General features: G+C 31.4%; 1 protein-coding gene across 1 annotated transcript; it reads left to right on the top strand.

Moving 5' to 3' along the window:
- Positions 1–5,384: 5,384 nt before the first annotated feature.
- On the top strand, positions 5,385–12,932 carry LOC111302945 (homeobox-leucine zipper protein ATHB-8-like). Its single transcript, XM_022898861.2, has 19 exons — positions 5,385–6,052; positions 6,148–6,370; positions 6,548–6,707; positions 6,919–7,019; positions 7,145–7,235; positions 7,877–7,972; positions 8,063–8,176; positions 8,277–8,360; positions 8,455–8,610; positions 8,700–8,774; positions 8,931–9,037; positions 9,126–9,318; positions 10,008–10,193; positions 10,291–10,371; positions 10,520–10,654; positions 10,771–11,096; positions 11,233–11,332; positions 11,660–11,809; positions 12,497–12,932. The coding sequence occupies exons 2-19, from the start codon at positions 6,153–6,155 to the stop codon at positions 12,641–12,643; spliced, it is 2,520 nt and encodes an 839-aa protein (XP_022754596.2). The 5' UTR covers positions 5,385–6,052; positions 6,148–6,152; the 3' UTR covers positions 12,644–12,932.
- Positions 12,933–14,573: the final 1,641 nt, after the last annotated feature.

Below are 14,573 nucleotides of genomic sequence, written 5' to 3' on the forward strand. Positions count from 1 at the left end.
CAAGCATTTTTCCTCACTCACTAATTCTATTGTCAATAAATTTATTTGATAAAAAAATCTAATAATATCATAAAATATAATATTTTTATTAATAAATATTTATCAATTCAATATTTTGATTAATAATATTAATCAATGATTAAAATGTTGACACAAATAAAATTTAGATATCTAATTATAAATTTTTATAAATATTAAATTATTAAAAATAATATAATTCAACGATCAAATTAAATATTAACTCAAAAAAAAAAAAACTACAAATTTGTTTTTGTGCCATTTCTTCCACTTCAATTGCTCACTTCGCATGAGTTTTGCTCTCATTAAGCAGCGCGTGAGGAAAAAGCATAAGATGTTATTAAGGTAAAACGGTTTAAAATAAGGAAAAAAAAAAATGTACACCTGGGTTGGCTGGTAAGGAGCACGTTATAAAGGAAGGGGACTCTTCACGCTTGCGGGGCCACACCATGGGTCCCCACGTGTGGACCACACCTCAGGATATAGTCTGCTGGCGTCAACCTCACGTTACAATCACTTGTGGGCCACTTGTCAATCTTCCATTCGCTGTTCTAAAATTTCAAAAAAAAAGGGAAGAATTTAAAAATTTATCTTCTTAGTGGCACCGTTTTCAGTGTAACAAGCGCGAGTGGCGGGGTATGTTATGCTGTTAGCTCTTTTACCAGCCCCCTTCCTTCTTTTTTATTTTTTTATTTTCTTTTTTTTAAGCCGTTGACAAATTGTAAAAAAATGGATTAAAACATTAAAAATTTTACCACTAAACAGCATGATATAACCTTTTTTTGTTTCTTCTTTTGTGTTAAGCCACTGATGTCCAATTCCACCTAATCTTTCAAGCTTAGATTAGGAGTTAGGTTAACCAATAATTGGGGTACACTAAGATTTTTTCATATAATTGTAAAAAAAATTATTAACAAACAAAATTGATTAAAATAAAAAAAATCAACCCATACAATTTTAAAATCCAAATTCGATTTAATTTTAAATGAAAGAAAATATTAATAAATTAAAATCTAATTAATTCGAATCCAAACTATTTTAAATTTAATATTAAATTATTTTATTTTAAAAATAAAAATTATAGATTTGATATGGTTTGAATTTAAATAATCTAAATATTTAATTTAAAAAAATTCAAATATGATATAATCTAAGTTGAAATTATTTATCTTACTTAATTGCCAGCTCTAAGTAATGTAAAAAAATTAAAATTAATTAAATTAATAATAAAGGCGGACTAAAGTCTAATTAAGGATGCAGGTAGTGGAAGAATCAAACACCATGCACTTAAGTTGGTCTGCCATTGCTTGATTTTTAACCAATTGCTTAAACATTTGGAAGCCTTAGATTTTCATTTCCCCTTCAAATATTAATTTGATGTGGCTGGTGTTGATGGAGACGAGAGGAGAAGGGGTTTTGAAATGGTGATTGTTGAGATGACCTTTCATTGACTTGGCAATTTCTCTTAAATGGCATTGACTCGTTTCTTAGAAAGAGATCGATAGTATCACAAAAATGTGTAACTTTGAAACTTGTTGTCTTAAATTCAACTTTTTTTTTCTTTTGTTGAAAAGACATAGCTATTCCCTTGCCGTCAAAGACTTTTCGTATGATCATTTTCATACATATTTTTTGCGTTTTGGAAATTAATTTAGTGTACACACATTTTTAATGTAATTTTTTTCATTTAAAAGAGATCTTATTCTAGATAAAGGAGAAATTTTTTTAAATATTGAAATTAAAATTTTAAATTTTGTAAATATAAATTTTTAATAATATTTGTGTGAATTAATTAAATTACATATTTAATTCAAATTTAGTATAAATTCATTTTTCATATATAAACTATAAAATAAAAATTTGTATTTGAAAATTTAATAGTTAGATTCGATTCATCTTTAAAATAATCAACATGTATCAAATGTAAAGATTCAAAGATGGGATTTTTTTTTTCCTCATACTAGTTAGAAAATATATATCTTATATAAATATATAAAAATTAAAATTTTTGGCAAAAAAAATGTCTAATGTGGATAGCTTATAATATTGACATGTGAACGATCTTTATTAATCGTCACGTATCTTATATTAATTATATTTATTCATATTTATTTTTTTTTAAATTGATTTGATTTTATTAAAATTTTAAAATATTTTAATACATTAATTATATTTATTTTCTTTTAAATTTTTAATTGACTTACTTTTTATTTCAATAAAATATCCTAAATTATAAATCAAATCTAAACCAATGATACATTATAATCAACAAATTTCTTAATGATTCAAAGAATTAATAAATAGTATAATTACAGTCATTAAACATTTTTTTAATGATTAAAGAATTATGGTCAATATTGATACCTTAATCAATTATTTAATATACTCATATTTGATTAAATATGATATTTAACAGAGTAATAGATGTTATTCAGGTATAAATATATATAAATAATATAATGATTTTATATGTTTATATAAGATTAATGATACATTATAATATTGTATTTTTGTTTTTATTATAAAATCAATCATATATTATAATGTTATGTCATGTTTGATGTATAAGATTATTGATAGGATATGATGTTAATCATCCTATATCATGTTTGATTTGTATATAAAAAGAGAGATAGAGATTGTAAGGAGGATTTATATCCTCTTGGCATATGATTATTCAATCTTCATCAAGTGAAGAGGATTATTTTTAATCCATAGAATTAAACTTATATGTTTAATTATACCCTTAAAAATTATATCAATAATTTAAATTATATAAAACTTTGAGGAATGATAATTTTGATAAATAAATAAATTATCCTATCATAATCATTCCATACATCAAATACAAAATAAGATAATGTTATTTAATTTAATTATATTCATAATATTATCTTATCATATCATATCATAATTTTGTATACTAAACATGACATTATATTTTATGTATATGGGTTGCAAATAATAAACTATGCATCTCATTATATATATATATATATATATATATATATATATAAACAAAAATTTTTGGTAAAAAAAAAAGTCCAATGTGGATAATTTAGTTTTTTGACATGTAGATTATTTTGAACAATTGTCATTGTATTAAATTATTTCGATTTCACTTCATATACATTTTATTAATTTAAAAGATATTTATTTGGCTAAATTATCCAATACTCTCGCCTTTTATAAATGTGTTACGATTAAATTATCTTAAATCATTTTCAACCAAATTCAATTCTTAATTTTAAACATCAAACATGTATACTATAAATAAAAAATTTGCTTTGAACGCATTAACTATTTAATGACCGTGATTTTAGTATTTAATTAAGAAATAATTTATGTATTTATTATTAACCTAAATGAATATATAAGGCATATGATGCTAAAAATTCAAACCTAAAACAAAAGCCTAATTACTTGGAAAAATATTTTCATATTTCTTTCTATATAAGTATTAATTACAATTGATATAATTTATTGTCTTAGAATAATTTTTCAAAATATTATGTGTAGACTTCAAAATAAAAAATATATTACATAAATAATTAATAACCCATTGTAATTTTTTGCTTAAATTACTCTTAATTTATAAAAATCTCTCAAATTTTTATTATAAATAGAGAATCTTGTATGCTAAGAGTACTAAGAGGTTACTCTTCAAAACCCTTCAAATGTATTGATTTCTTTATGATGAAGAAAATTTTTATCACCGAATTGCATGTTTTTTATGTTCATAAACTTTTTATCTTTATCATGTTTGTTAGTTGATTTTATTTCTCTTTTTATCTATTTTTTATACATGTTCATACTTTATTTATCTATTCATTTTCAATATTAGCTTTTAAAAAAAAAAAAAAACTTTTGAATGGAATAATTTCATATGTTTTATCTCTTTTTAATTTTTAGTCCTTGGAGATTTTATCATATTTTTCTTTATAACTAATAATGGATGTGAACAATATAAAATTTTTTAGTTAAGTTTGGAGTGTGCTAGAATTTGTCACAAGACTTTGCTCTTCTATTTACCTTTCATTTACAGTTTTATCTATGTTTAATATGTAATATACGATTTCAATCCAAATTGTTAAAGAATGCAAATTCAATTTGAACTAATTTAATATTTGTTAATATAATGTAAGGATGGATACCACCTAGCTAAGGGTTTACTGTTGTTACTGTGAGTTCTAGATGTTTTGCACCAAAGTAAGGGGCAACACCAAGCAAACGTTTCCACAAGAAATTGATTTTAAGTAGAATAAATTTCTATGGTTTAGAGTCAAATATTATTTAATTTTGTATAAATATTATTATTAGATGAGATATGATACAAAGTATTTTTCTTTATATTATATAGAAACATATTGATCTACAATATTTTTATATTTTTATTATTTTACATTAAAATTTTTTATCTTTTATATAAAATTTATTAGTTATATTGTTTATAATTGAATTATATATATAATTATATATTTGTGTATCGTACGGATATAAAACTAGTGCCAAGCACTTGGTATGAAAAGCTTGAAAACAATTGAAATTAGCCTAAACATTTACCCTTCTAATTGCAGTATATATTAATATTTTCCTAGTTCTTTTCTTTTTTTTTCTCCTTTATTTTTGGAAATTAGGTAGGAGAGATGATGATGAAGGAGATATGTTTTTATAAATGATAGCTTTGAAAATTATGGTGGGTAATCTTTTGGATAGCATCCAAGGAAAAAGATTGAGGCATATATTTGATTATGTCACAATATAAGGGAGTTAAGATGATGATTACGGGAAAGGAAAGGTGGTGATCTGTTATAAGAAATGGAGGCAGCATGCAAACACCTTCATAATTTTTTTCCTCTTTATTCACAACCCATGCATCCATTCCTTCCTTTTTTATCTTTGTCTTCTTTTTTTTTTTTTTTTCAAAATCCTCACATTATATTTATAACTTTATTATAACCTCTACTTATTCAAAAATAAAAATTTTAAGTTCAAATACTTTCATTTTATTTAATATATAATATAATCCATGCAAGACAATGTTAAATTTGTAACTGGAAAAAATTATATGATTATTTTATTTGACTTTTTATATTAAAAGTGGATTCAAGTTGTTTGAATTTGATTCAAAATTTTACATATTTTATAATTTTTTTTAATCACTTGATCAAGCGATTATTGGCTTCTTTTATTTAAGTAAAACTTTCTTTTAATAATAATAATAATCTTAATTAAGTATACATGCACTAGATCAAAGAAACAAGGAGGGCAATTTCGTCCAAAAAAGAAGATATGGAAGAACACGCGTTGAAACTGAGAGTATGGATCCTATCCAGTTCATCTGCCAATATACTATAGTTATTGTCATAGTTGGCCACACCAACGAGTGCTTTTAAGTTTTAAGTTTGAAGGGGGAGAAGAAAACCAAAGACAAAAAGAAAAGAAACGAAAAGAAAAGAAAGCAGCTAATGCTTATAGTAGCAGAAGTAACAGGAAAAAGGGTAGTAAAATACTAGTATTATTATGATGTGAAAACAAAAACGAAGTCTTATATTCTGTTCTGTCTGGTATTAAGGGGTCTCTCTTCCTTTCAGTCTTTTCCTTTTAACACCACACCATCCCACCCATTTTCTCCTCCTAAGCCAATCCCAATATCGAATCAAATCAATCCCTGTCTCTCTCTCTCTCTCTCTCTCTCTCTCTCTCTCTCTCTATTTTCCTAAAAAAAACTATCTTCATATATACCACCGCAGCCCAGAAATCGAGAAAGAAACCTCTCTCCTTCTTTCATTGTTTTGTTCATCAACAACAGCGGCTGCTGATTCTGATCTTTTGAACATGTTCCTGAGGTTTTGCTAAAGAAAAATCTTCCTTCATTTCTAGAGAATCCCAGCAAAACACACGAAGCTAAGCCCAAAGCAAAGAGTTTGCCATAGAAGGAAAACGGAAGTTGTTCTTTTTGAGAATTTGAATGGGTTTTTAAGGTCTCGCCGGTGATCCGTTTGTGTTTTCAAAGTTCCCCAAAAATAGAACGGTATAATTAATCTTTGTTCATGAGTTTTTTTACTACTATATCTATTTAAGTATGTTTTTTAAATGAAGGCTTGGTTTAATTTGATATGATAATAGACGTGATGATGGCGGTGACCTCATCCTGCAAAGAAGGGAACAAGATAGCAATGGATAATGGCAAGTATGTGAGGTACACGCCCGAGCAAGTAGAAGCTTTAGAACGCCTCTACCATGACTGCCCTAAGCCTAGCTCCATGCGTCGCCAACAGCTCATTCGTGAGTGTCCCATTCTCTCCAACATCGAGCCCAAACAGATCAAAGTTTGGTTCCAGAATCGCAGGTACATAACATAACTCAAAACTTTAATATTTCATCTTCCAAATATTTATATAGTACGTAATTCAGTCAGCCGAAAGAACTCTTGACTTCTAATATACTAGCAATTGTAACTTCTTTTTTAGATGATTTTATGCGATTTGACTTGGGGATTTTTGAATCTTGTTTTTCTTTGAGACAGATGTAGAGAAAAACAACGGAAAGAGGCGACTCGCCTCCAAGCTGTGAACAGGAAGTTGACAGCTATGAATAAACTATTAATGGAGGAGAATGATAGGTTACAAAAGCAAGTTTCACACCTTGTTTATGAAAATAGCTATTTCCGCCAACATACTCATAATGTAAGAAACTTGATCTTCCGTTTGACGTTTCATATCTTATAAAAGAAAAAAAAGATTTTAACAATCAAATCATTAACCTCATCTTAATTCAAAACGCATAATATGAACCCTTTCCTTGTAAGTATTTGATTTGCTTTTAATTATTAGTATTACTTTAATTAAGTATCTATTATGGGAATTGGAGTTAATTGCACTGGTTTTTGTATTGCAGGCGACCGTAGCCACCACAGATACAAGCTGTGAATCGGTGGTGACGAGTGGCCAACACCATTTGACTCCTCAACATCCTCCAAGGGATGCCAGCCCTGCAGGGTTAGTGGAATATTTGCCGTTTCACTCCAATTGTTATGTCCCTTTCTTTCCCCGTTTCTCTATAAAATTAACCTTTGTTCATTGCTGTATGCTTATGCGCCTTATGTGCTTTGTATGCTTTCTAGACTTTTGTCCATTGCAGAGGAAACTTTAACAGAGTTTCTTTCAAAGGCCACTGGAACTGCTGTGGAGTGGGTCCAAATGCCTGGGATGAAGGTTACTGCTCTCTCTCTCTCTCCTGTCATTATCTTTACTCCATTATTCTTTGTCATTATCGAGAATATCTATAATAAAGTACAAAAATCTTGCTAATCTTCTAAGCAACACCCAAACCCATATTTGTTATGTCAATATCTAGGACAACCCCACTTTCTCTATTGAGTACTAATATTTTCCCTTTTCCCATTTTAGTTAATTTGTTTTTTATTTTTAATCAATTCTTATAATTTCAGGGAAACATATTGGTTTAAAAGATCTGTTTTGGAAAACTCTGTGGATTGTTAATAATTAATTAGTTAATACTAATAAAGATGAAAATGGAGAACCAATAAGTAGGTTATAGCATGCTGCTACCTTTCTTTTGAAACATCATCCAGACAGATCTTGTCATAGGTACTCAAACATGCCTTTGTCTTACTATGAAATTCTTAAACAGTTTCCTGTTTTTTTCCCTTTATAGAGCAGCGTAATTTGAATTTATCCAAAAAAACAACTTGAATTAAATGGCAATCCAGTATCAATATGCTGATTATCAAAAAAGCTTGTGTTTTGAAACTTTCTTTTTTTATGAATAGTTGTCCTGATTCCTGAATGCCTGCCAATTTTACATATTATTAATATCTTTCCTGGCTGTGCAGCCTGGTCCGGATTCCATTGGAATCGTTGCTATTTCTCATGGTTGCCCTGGAGTGGCAGCACGTGCATGCGGACTTGTGGGACTAGATCCTACTAGAGTAAGTTCGTTTTTGCTTTCTGTGAGAAGACATTTGTTGCTTCAAATTTTGTGAAGAATTGACTGATGCTCTTTATTTTCTTTCCTGTAGGTCGCTGAAATCCTTAAAGATTGGCCTTCATGGTGCCGTGATTGCCGAGCTCTGGATGTTATAAACGTGTTGTCCACTGGAAATGGTGGGACCATTGAACTTCTTTATATGCAGGTAAGCTCCCTTTTTTTCCTTTTAATTTGCAACTAAAGTCTGGAATTAATGGTGCAATTGCTTATAGTGAAAATCTTAAAATTTGGTTGCCTTCTTTTAGCTCTATGCGCCAACAACATTGGCACCAGCTCGTGACTTTTGGTTGCTGCGCTACACATCTGTTTTGGAGGATGGTAGTCTTGTGGTATGTTTACTATGGAGCTTTTGCTATTCTTTTGCCTTAATGTTGTCTGAAAGTTTTTGTGGCCTGATTGTTGTAATTGTTATATGCTGCTTAGGTATGTGAAAGATCACTTAACAACACCCAGAATGGTCCGACTATGCCTCCAGCGGCAAATTTTGTGAGAGCAGAAATGCTACCTAGTGGTTATCTGATTAGACCTTGTGAAGGGGGTGGATCCATCATTCACGTCGTTGATCACATGGATTTGGAGGTATGTAAATCACCTTACTTCCATTGTGAAGTATAGACATTTTTTCTGCATGAGGGAACAGTTTTAATTTTCTACTTGCTTATATGTAGCCTTGGAGTGTTCCTGAAGTGTTGCGGCCCCTTTATGAGTCCTCAACGTTACTTGCGCAGAAGACAACCATGGCGGTAAGACTATTCCTTGCATCTGTACTTTGGATTATTATGTCTTACTCCTTTGCAAACACTTTTAGAGATCAAATTGTGTATTGTGCTAAGAATGCTGCAGAGAATAAGAGTGTGGTGCTAAACCAAGACATTAAATGTCACCTGGCATTTGTGCAGGCTTTGCATCATTTGAAACAGATTTCTCAAGAAATATCTCAGCCAAATGTTACTGGTTGGGGGAGAAGACCTGCAGCTCTACGAGCAGTTAGTCAGAAATTGAGCAAGTATGTTGAACTCTTCACAATTCACATTGTTTGTGCAGTACTAGATCAATTCTTGCTAGATGGCAATCTAACATATTCCACTGTCCAGGGGCTTTAATGAGGCTGTTAATGGATTTACTGATGAAGGATGGTCTATGTTGGAAAGTGATGGTGTTGATGATGTTACCCTCCTTGTGAACTCATCTCCTGGCAAGATGATGGGCATAAATCTTTCCTATAGTAATGGATTTCCTTCAATGGGCAATGCGGTTCTATGTGCCAAAGCTTCCATGTTATTGCAGGTCAATTTCTAAATGTGTTTCAAGTATGTCTATTACAGCAGATCTAGAGATATGAAACAAAACAAAATCACAATAAAACAAAACTGTCTTTTCTTCCCGATGTTGTGATCACATGGCCTCAAGATTTGATTAATGGATATACTAATTCCATGATATAATGAGCATTCAATTGCTTTTTCTTGGTCAATGATTTCAAAATTTCTTTGGTGCGAGCATGAAAAGTATTGATGGAAATCTTGTGGAATAAAGACAAAATGCAATCTTAACATCCAGAAAAAATAAAATTTAGAGGAAAAAATTAGTGGTTAGGAAAGGATGAAAAGTATTGATGGAAATCTTGGTTTTTTTGGAGGTGTGGCACACTGAACATGTATTAAGGCACATGGGGCACTTTAGTTTAGGGGAGTCACTGAACAGATAAAATAGTTGCATATATAGCTGTTAAAACCTCAGAAGCAGTTCCCTTGATGGTTTAGTGCCTGGTCTCATTTATGTTTGAAATGAGAATAGTATAACAGGCCAGAATGTAGGTTGTTTGCTCTTTAGAAATATACTATGAAAAACTCTTGCTGTTCTTAAAAACCCTTCAGAACTGAAACATTACACTTTATAGCTTTTCAGCTTCGTCAGCTATTAATCTTGTCAAATGTGTTTCATTTTATAAACCTATGCTTTCATTCTATTTGTAGAATGTGCCTCCAGCAATACTTCTCAGATTCTTGCGAGAACATCGATCAGAGTGGGCAGACAGTGGTATTGATGCTTACTCTGCTGCTGCTGTCAAAGCTGGTCCCTGTAGTTTGCCAGTGTCTCGAGGTGGAAGTTTTGGGGGTCAGGTCATTCTTCCACTGGCTCACACAATTGAGCATGAAGAGGTAAATAATTTGATACTGAATTTTGGCACTTAGAGTATAGTCCTTGGCATCAATCGGCAAAAATATCCTAAAAATTTCTATCACTTTTTTGTTATAGTTCATGGAGGTCATTAAGCTTGAAAATATGTGCCACTACCAGGAGGACATGATCATGCCCAGTGATATCTTCCTCTTGCAGGTACTTCAGTTTTCAACAACAATCTCTCAACTGATGTTATTTTATGGCATGGCCAATTTTTAGTTCTCATTTGCATTAAATAATTATAATCTCTTTGACTCTTCTATTATTGTGATTTATGTTTTTCCTTGTTATATGAATCTCTCAGCTTTGTAGTGGAGTTGATGAGAATGCAGCCGGCAGCTGTGCTGAACTCATCTTTGCCCCTATTGATGTCTCATTCTCTGACAATGCGGCTATTATTCCTTCTGGTTTCCGCATCATCCCCCTTGATTCTGGAATGGTAAGTGTTTTATCATCTGTGGTATTATCTAAGATTCTGTCTTTCATTATCTTTTTTGTTTTTCTTTTTATTTTTATCTATGTTAGTTTTACTAATTGAATTTATATCTACTGTAGGATGCATCCAGTCCAAATCGCACACTTGACCTTGCATCTACTCTTGAAGTTGGAGCTACCAGAAACAGAGCAACTGCTGATCATTCTGGTCGATGTAGGAGCACAAAATCCGTGATGACAATTGCATTCCAATTTGTGTATGAGATCCACCTTCAAGAAAATGTGGCAACCATGGCTCGACAGTATGTCCGTAGTATTATTGCTTCTGTTCAAAGAGTGGCACTGGCACTCTCTCCCTCCCCCTTTGGCTCTCATGCTGGTTTCCAGACACCTCCTGGTACTCCTGAAGCACAGACACTTGCTCGTTGGATTTGTCAGAGCTATAGGTGTATCAGTCAAATCTCGTTTTACTCATTTATCCCATTTCCAAGAATCCTGGACCTAATTCTTAGTTGTTAATATCAATTATGTCATTCTGGACTTATGTTAACCAATATTTTTGGATTGTTTATCTCTTTACAGGTGCTATCTGGGGGTGGAGCTGCTCAAACATGAAGGAAGTGAATCCATTCTAAAAATGCTTTGGCATCACATAGACGCAGTTCTCTGCTGCTCTTTGAAGGTATTTACTTGAAATTTTTGTTTCCTTTTCTCCCAAACGCCCATTTTGAGTCAAGTTATATGTTAGCGTATCCATTCTGAAAATTGTCTTCTTGGTAACAAAAAGTTTTTAACCCTCTTCCTAGCTGCTTGTGTGCTTCAGTTAGCTATAATTACAGAAAATTAACTTAGTGATTGCCATGGAATTAATTGTGAATTAGATTCTTGATGCTAGTTTGTTAGCTTTCTTTCCCCTTCTCTTTACCCTTTTTTTTATTGCCTTCTCATCTTTCCATTTTTGTTACACCTTGTATCATATAAAATAAAACCTTCTTGGCAATATATGCAGGCACTGCCAGTTTTTACATTTGCCAATCAAGCAGGACTCGACATGCTTGAAACAACTTTGGTAGCACTTCAGGACATAAGTTTGGAAAAAATTTTTGATGGGAATGGACAAAAGGCCCTATTTGCAGAGTTCCCACAAGTAATGCATCAGGTATAATATTTTTCTAGATAAATGTAATACTGACATATAAAAAAATTATATAGATAAATGGAATATATAAAAAAATAAAAAAAGAATAAAAAATTCAAAATTTCTTGTTCATGAAGATTTAAGACACATCTATTATTTAATTTATTATTCAGTCTTACTACCATAATGCATAAGCAATATAACACAAGCGGGGATTTAACTTCTTACATTAAGGAATCTATGGTGATTGAAAATTTATAGTAATGTGTGTTGATTAGCTTATATCAGTTGAACCACATTTACTATCTAGAGGTAGTTGCACAGGAATGGGATATTAAATGGGCAATTTAATTTTAAGTGAGACAAATAACTTGAATGCATTAGATATCTGAAAAATCTAAAGCAAAGCAATCCAAAAATATAATAAACATACAAAAGGTGAACAATATGATTAATTGCTTGGAATTGATCAATGATGATTTATCAGAGTTTATCAACATAGGATTTTGTCAAAGAGTTAATAAGATGGATTTCGGCTGGCTTTGCATGATAGTTTTCTACAAAAAATCTATCTCAACTGTCAGCTTGTGATAGATCTGATTATTTGGATGAATAGAGTTGTCACCAACTCAAAAAATTTCATCATAAGGGAATGTGCTTTTTTGAGATATATGTTTGATTATTCTTTCCTCTGTTATGGTGGAGCAGGGTTTTATGTGCCTTCAAGGTGGTATCTGCTTGTCAAGCATGGGGAGGCCAGTCTCCTATGAGAGAGCAGTTGCTTGGAAAGTAGTAAATGATGAAGAAAATGCTCACTGTATCTGCTTCATGTTCATCAACTGGTCTTTTGTATGAAAAATTCGAAAAAGAAGATAGGATATAGATAAACTAGATTAGAAGAAGCTCCCTTTTCATGTTTTTAGTTTGGAGAAACCTTTTAAGTGATATGATACTGTAACAAGGATGTTGCACCAAATGGTATCTGGGGGCCCCGATATTGGTTACCCCTTTTCTTTGTATTTGCTTCATGCTTGATTGATCATTATCGTTGCCCCCTTGTACATTTTCCTCTCTTTTCCATGTTTCCTTGTTTCTTTGTTTTCAAAAGTTAATTTAACCATGGAGTTCTCTTTGCTTTTCTTAACTTATCATGTCACATCGCTGTTTGTATGTGCCAATGAGAATATTGCTAAAGTTCAAATATGATCTTCACATCGTAGAATTTCCTGTCTCATTTGCCCTTGTTTTATTGGAGGGCTTGTTTTCTCCACCCAATCATGGTTGAATTATGTGGATTACGAGCAATTCACTGTGACCCCCTCTAGTCTTCCGTAATTCCTCCGTTTTTTTTTTCCAGCCACTAAATCTATTGAACTGTTTTAACAAAATCAAACAGCCTATGACACTACCACTCTCGTAATGCAAAAAGACCTAACTCAAGTCATTTCATTTCCTCCGCCCTCAAATTCAATGCCTATGATTCATCTTTGCATACTCGGACATTTCCATCGACATCGCGTTCGTTCTCTTCTTGTTTTACGGAACCAACAAAAATTTTCTTGTTCACGTGATCCTTGATATGTAGGCATGGAAGATAACTCTCACATCTGTTAAATATTAGGTTTCTTGGGTCTTATATTCAAGTTGAATTTTCACTTATAATCAATTAAGTTTAGTTTAGATGTTTAATATAGTATCAAGGTATAGGCTTTGTTATATGATTTTTGTCTTATACTCTTTCTAAATTTGTCACATAATAATTGAGGTCCGGTTAGATTAGTATTATCTCATATATGTTAAATTTTGGGTTTGTCTTCTATTCAAGTTAGACTTCTTCATATCTTATTGATTATAGGTTTATGCTTAACAAGCACATAGGATAACTTGATTGAAGGGAAAGAAAAGGTTAGGAAGGATGGTGAGAGTGAAGAAAAGGGAAATTATCTATGCTTACAAGATAACAGGAAACTTCAATTGGAGGGAGAGGCCAACAGGTGCCAATGGTGGAACTTGGTCCCTGTTAGGAATCTCATGATGAAGACCCAATAACCTCCCTAGTCATGGGAGTTTCATTGCCTGATATTAAGACAATTGCAGGTATTGACATGTATGTCATTTTCCAAAAAACGTTTTTCAAAAGAACAAGAAGTTGAGGATCTAACATGGAATCTAGACATAGATCCCATGATATATTACTCACCCCTTTTTTCTATACCTTAAATGGCAAATATGTCAGTCACATCTTCTATAGCTGTTAAACAAAAGCTTCTTGAAATGTGTAAATCAGATAAGGAATTATCAACCCACTATGATGAGGCTGTCCAATTTCGATTGATTCTTTTGCTTCAGATTCAATACTGAAGATTAACCTTTATTCTTTTTCCCTTTTCTTTTCCCTGGTGTGGAGGAGCACTATGTTGTACAATTGGAGGACAAGAAAATGTCATCCTCCCAACTCATAATCTGCTTTGCTAAAGACTTCCACTAAAAAATAATATGATTATCAGATGTTCCATACCCTCCAATCCTCAGACTTTGTTTTCATAAACTGACCTGTAGTAGTCGAGTACATTTGATCATTAAGATTCTTTCCATGCTTATTGACCAATTCACATTCCTTGATCTTTTCCACGAAGAAATAGCCTATCGAAAGACAGAAAACTGATGCAGTCCTATCATGTGTATATTCTCCCCTTTATATTTTAAATCATTGGTCTAAATTTTCTTTCACATCTTTAGTCAGTGTCAATCTTTGTATTTTAACCGCGAGTTTGCAAGTGAATAA

The sequence above is a fragment of the Durio zibethinus genome, chromosome 13 (assembly GCF_047325235.1).
Source record: "Durio zibethinus cultivar Kanyao isolate XHJ-2024 chromosome 13, ASM4732523v1, whole genome shotgun sequence".
Classification (NCBI taxonomy): domain Eukaryota; kingdom Viridiplantae; phylum Streptophyta; class Magnoliopsida; order Malvales; family Malvaceae; genus Durio; species Durio zibethinus.

Bases quoted from the DNA above. Each gene is read 5' to 3' on its own strand.
- LOC111302945 (XM_022898861.2), top strand. From the start codon at position 6,153: ATGATGGCGGTGACCTCATCCTGCAAAGAAGGGAACAAGATAGCAATG. The intron at 6,708-6,918 runs GTAAGAAACTTG...TTTGTATTGCAG, and splicing joins TCCGCCAACATACTCATAAT to GCGACCGTAGCCACCACAGA. The intron at 11,810-12,496 runs GTATAATATTTT...ATGGTGGAGCAG, and splicing joins TCCCACAAGTAATGCATCAG to GGTTTTATGTGCCTTCAAGG.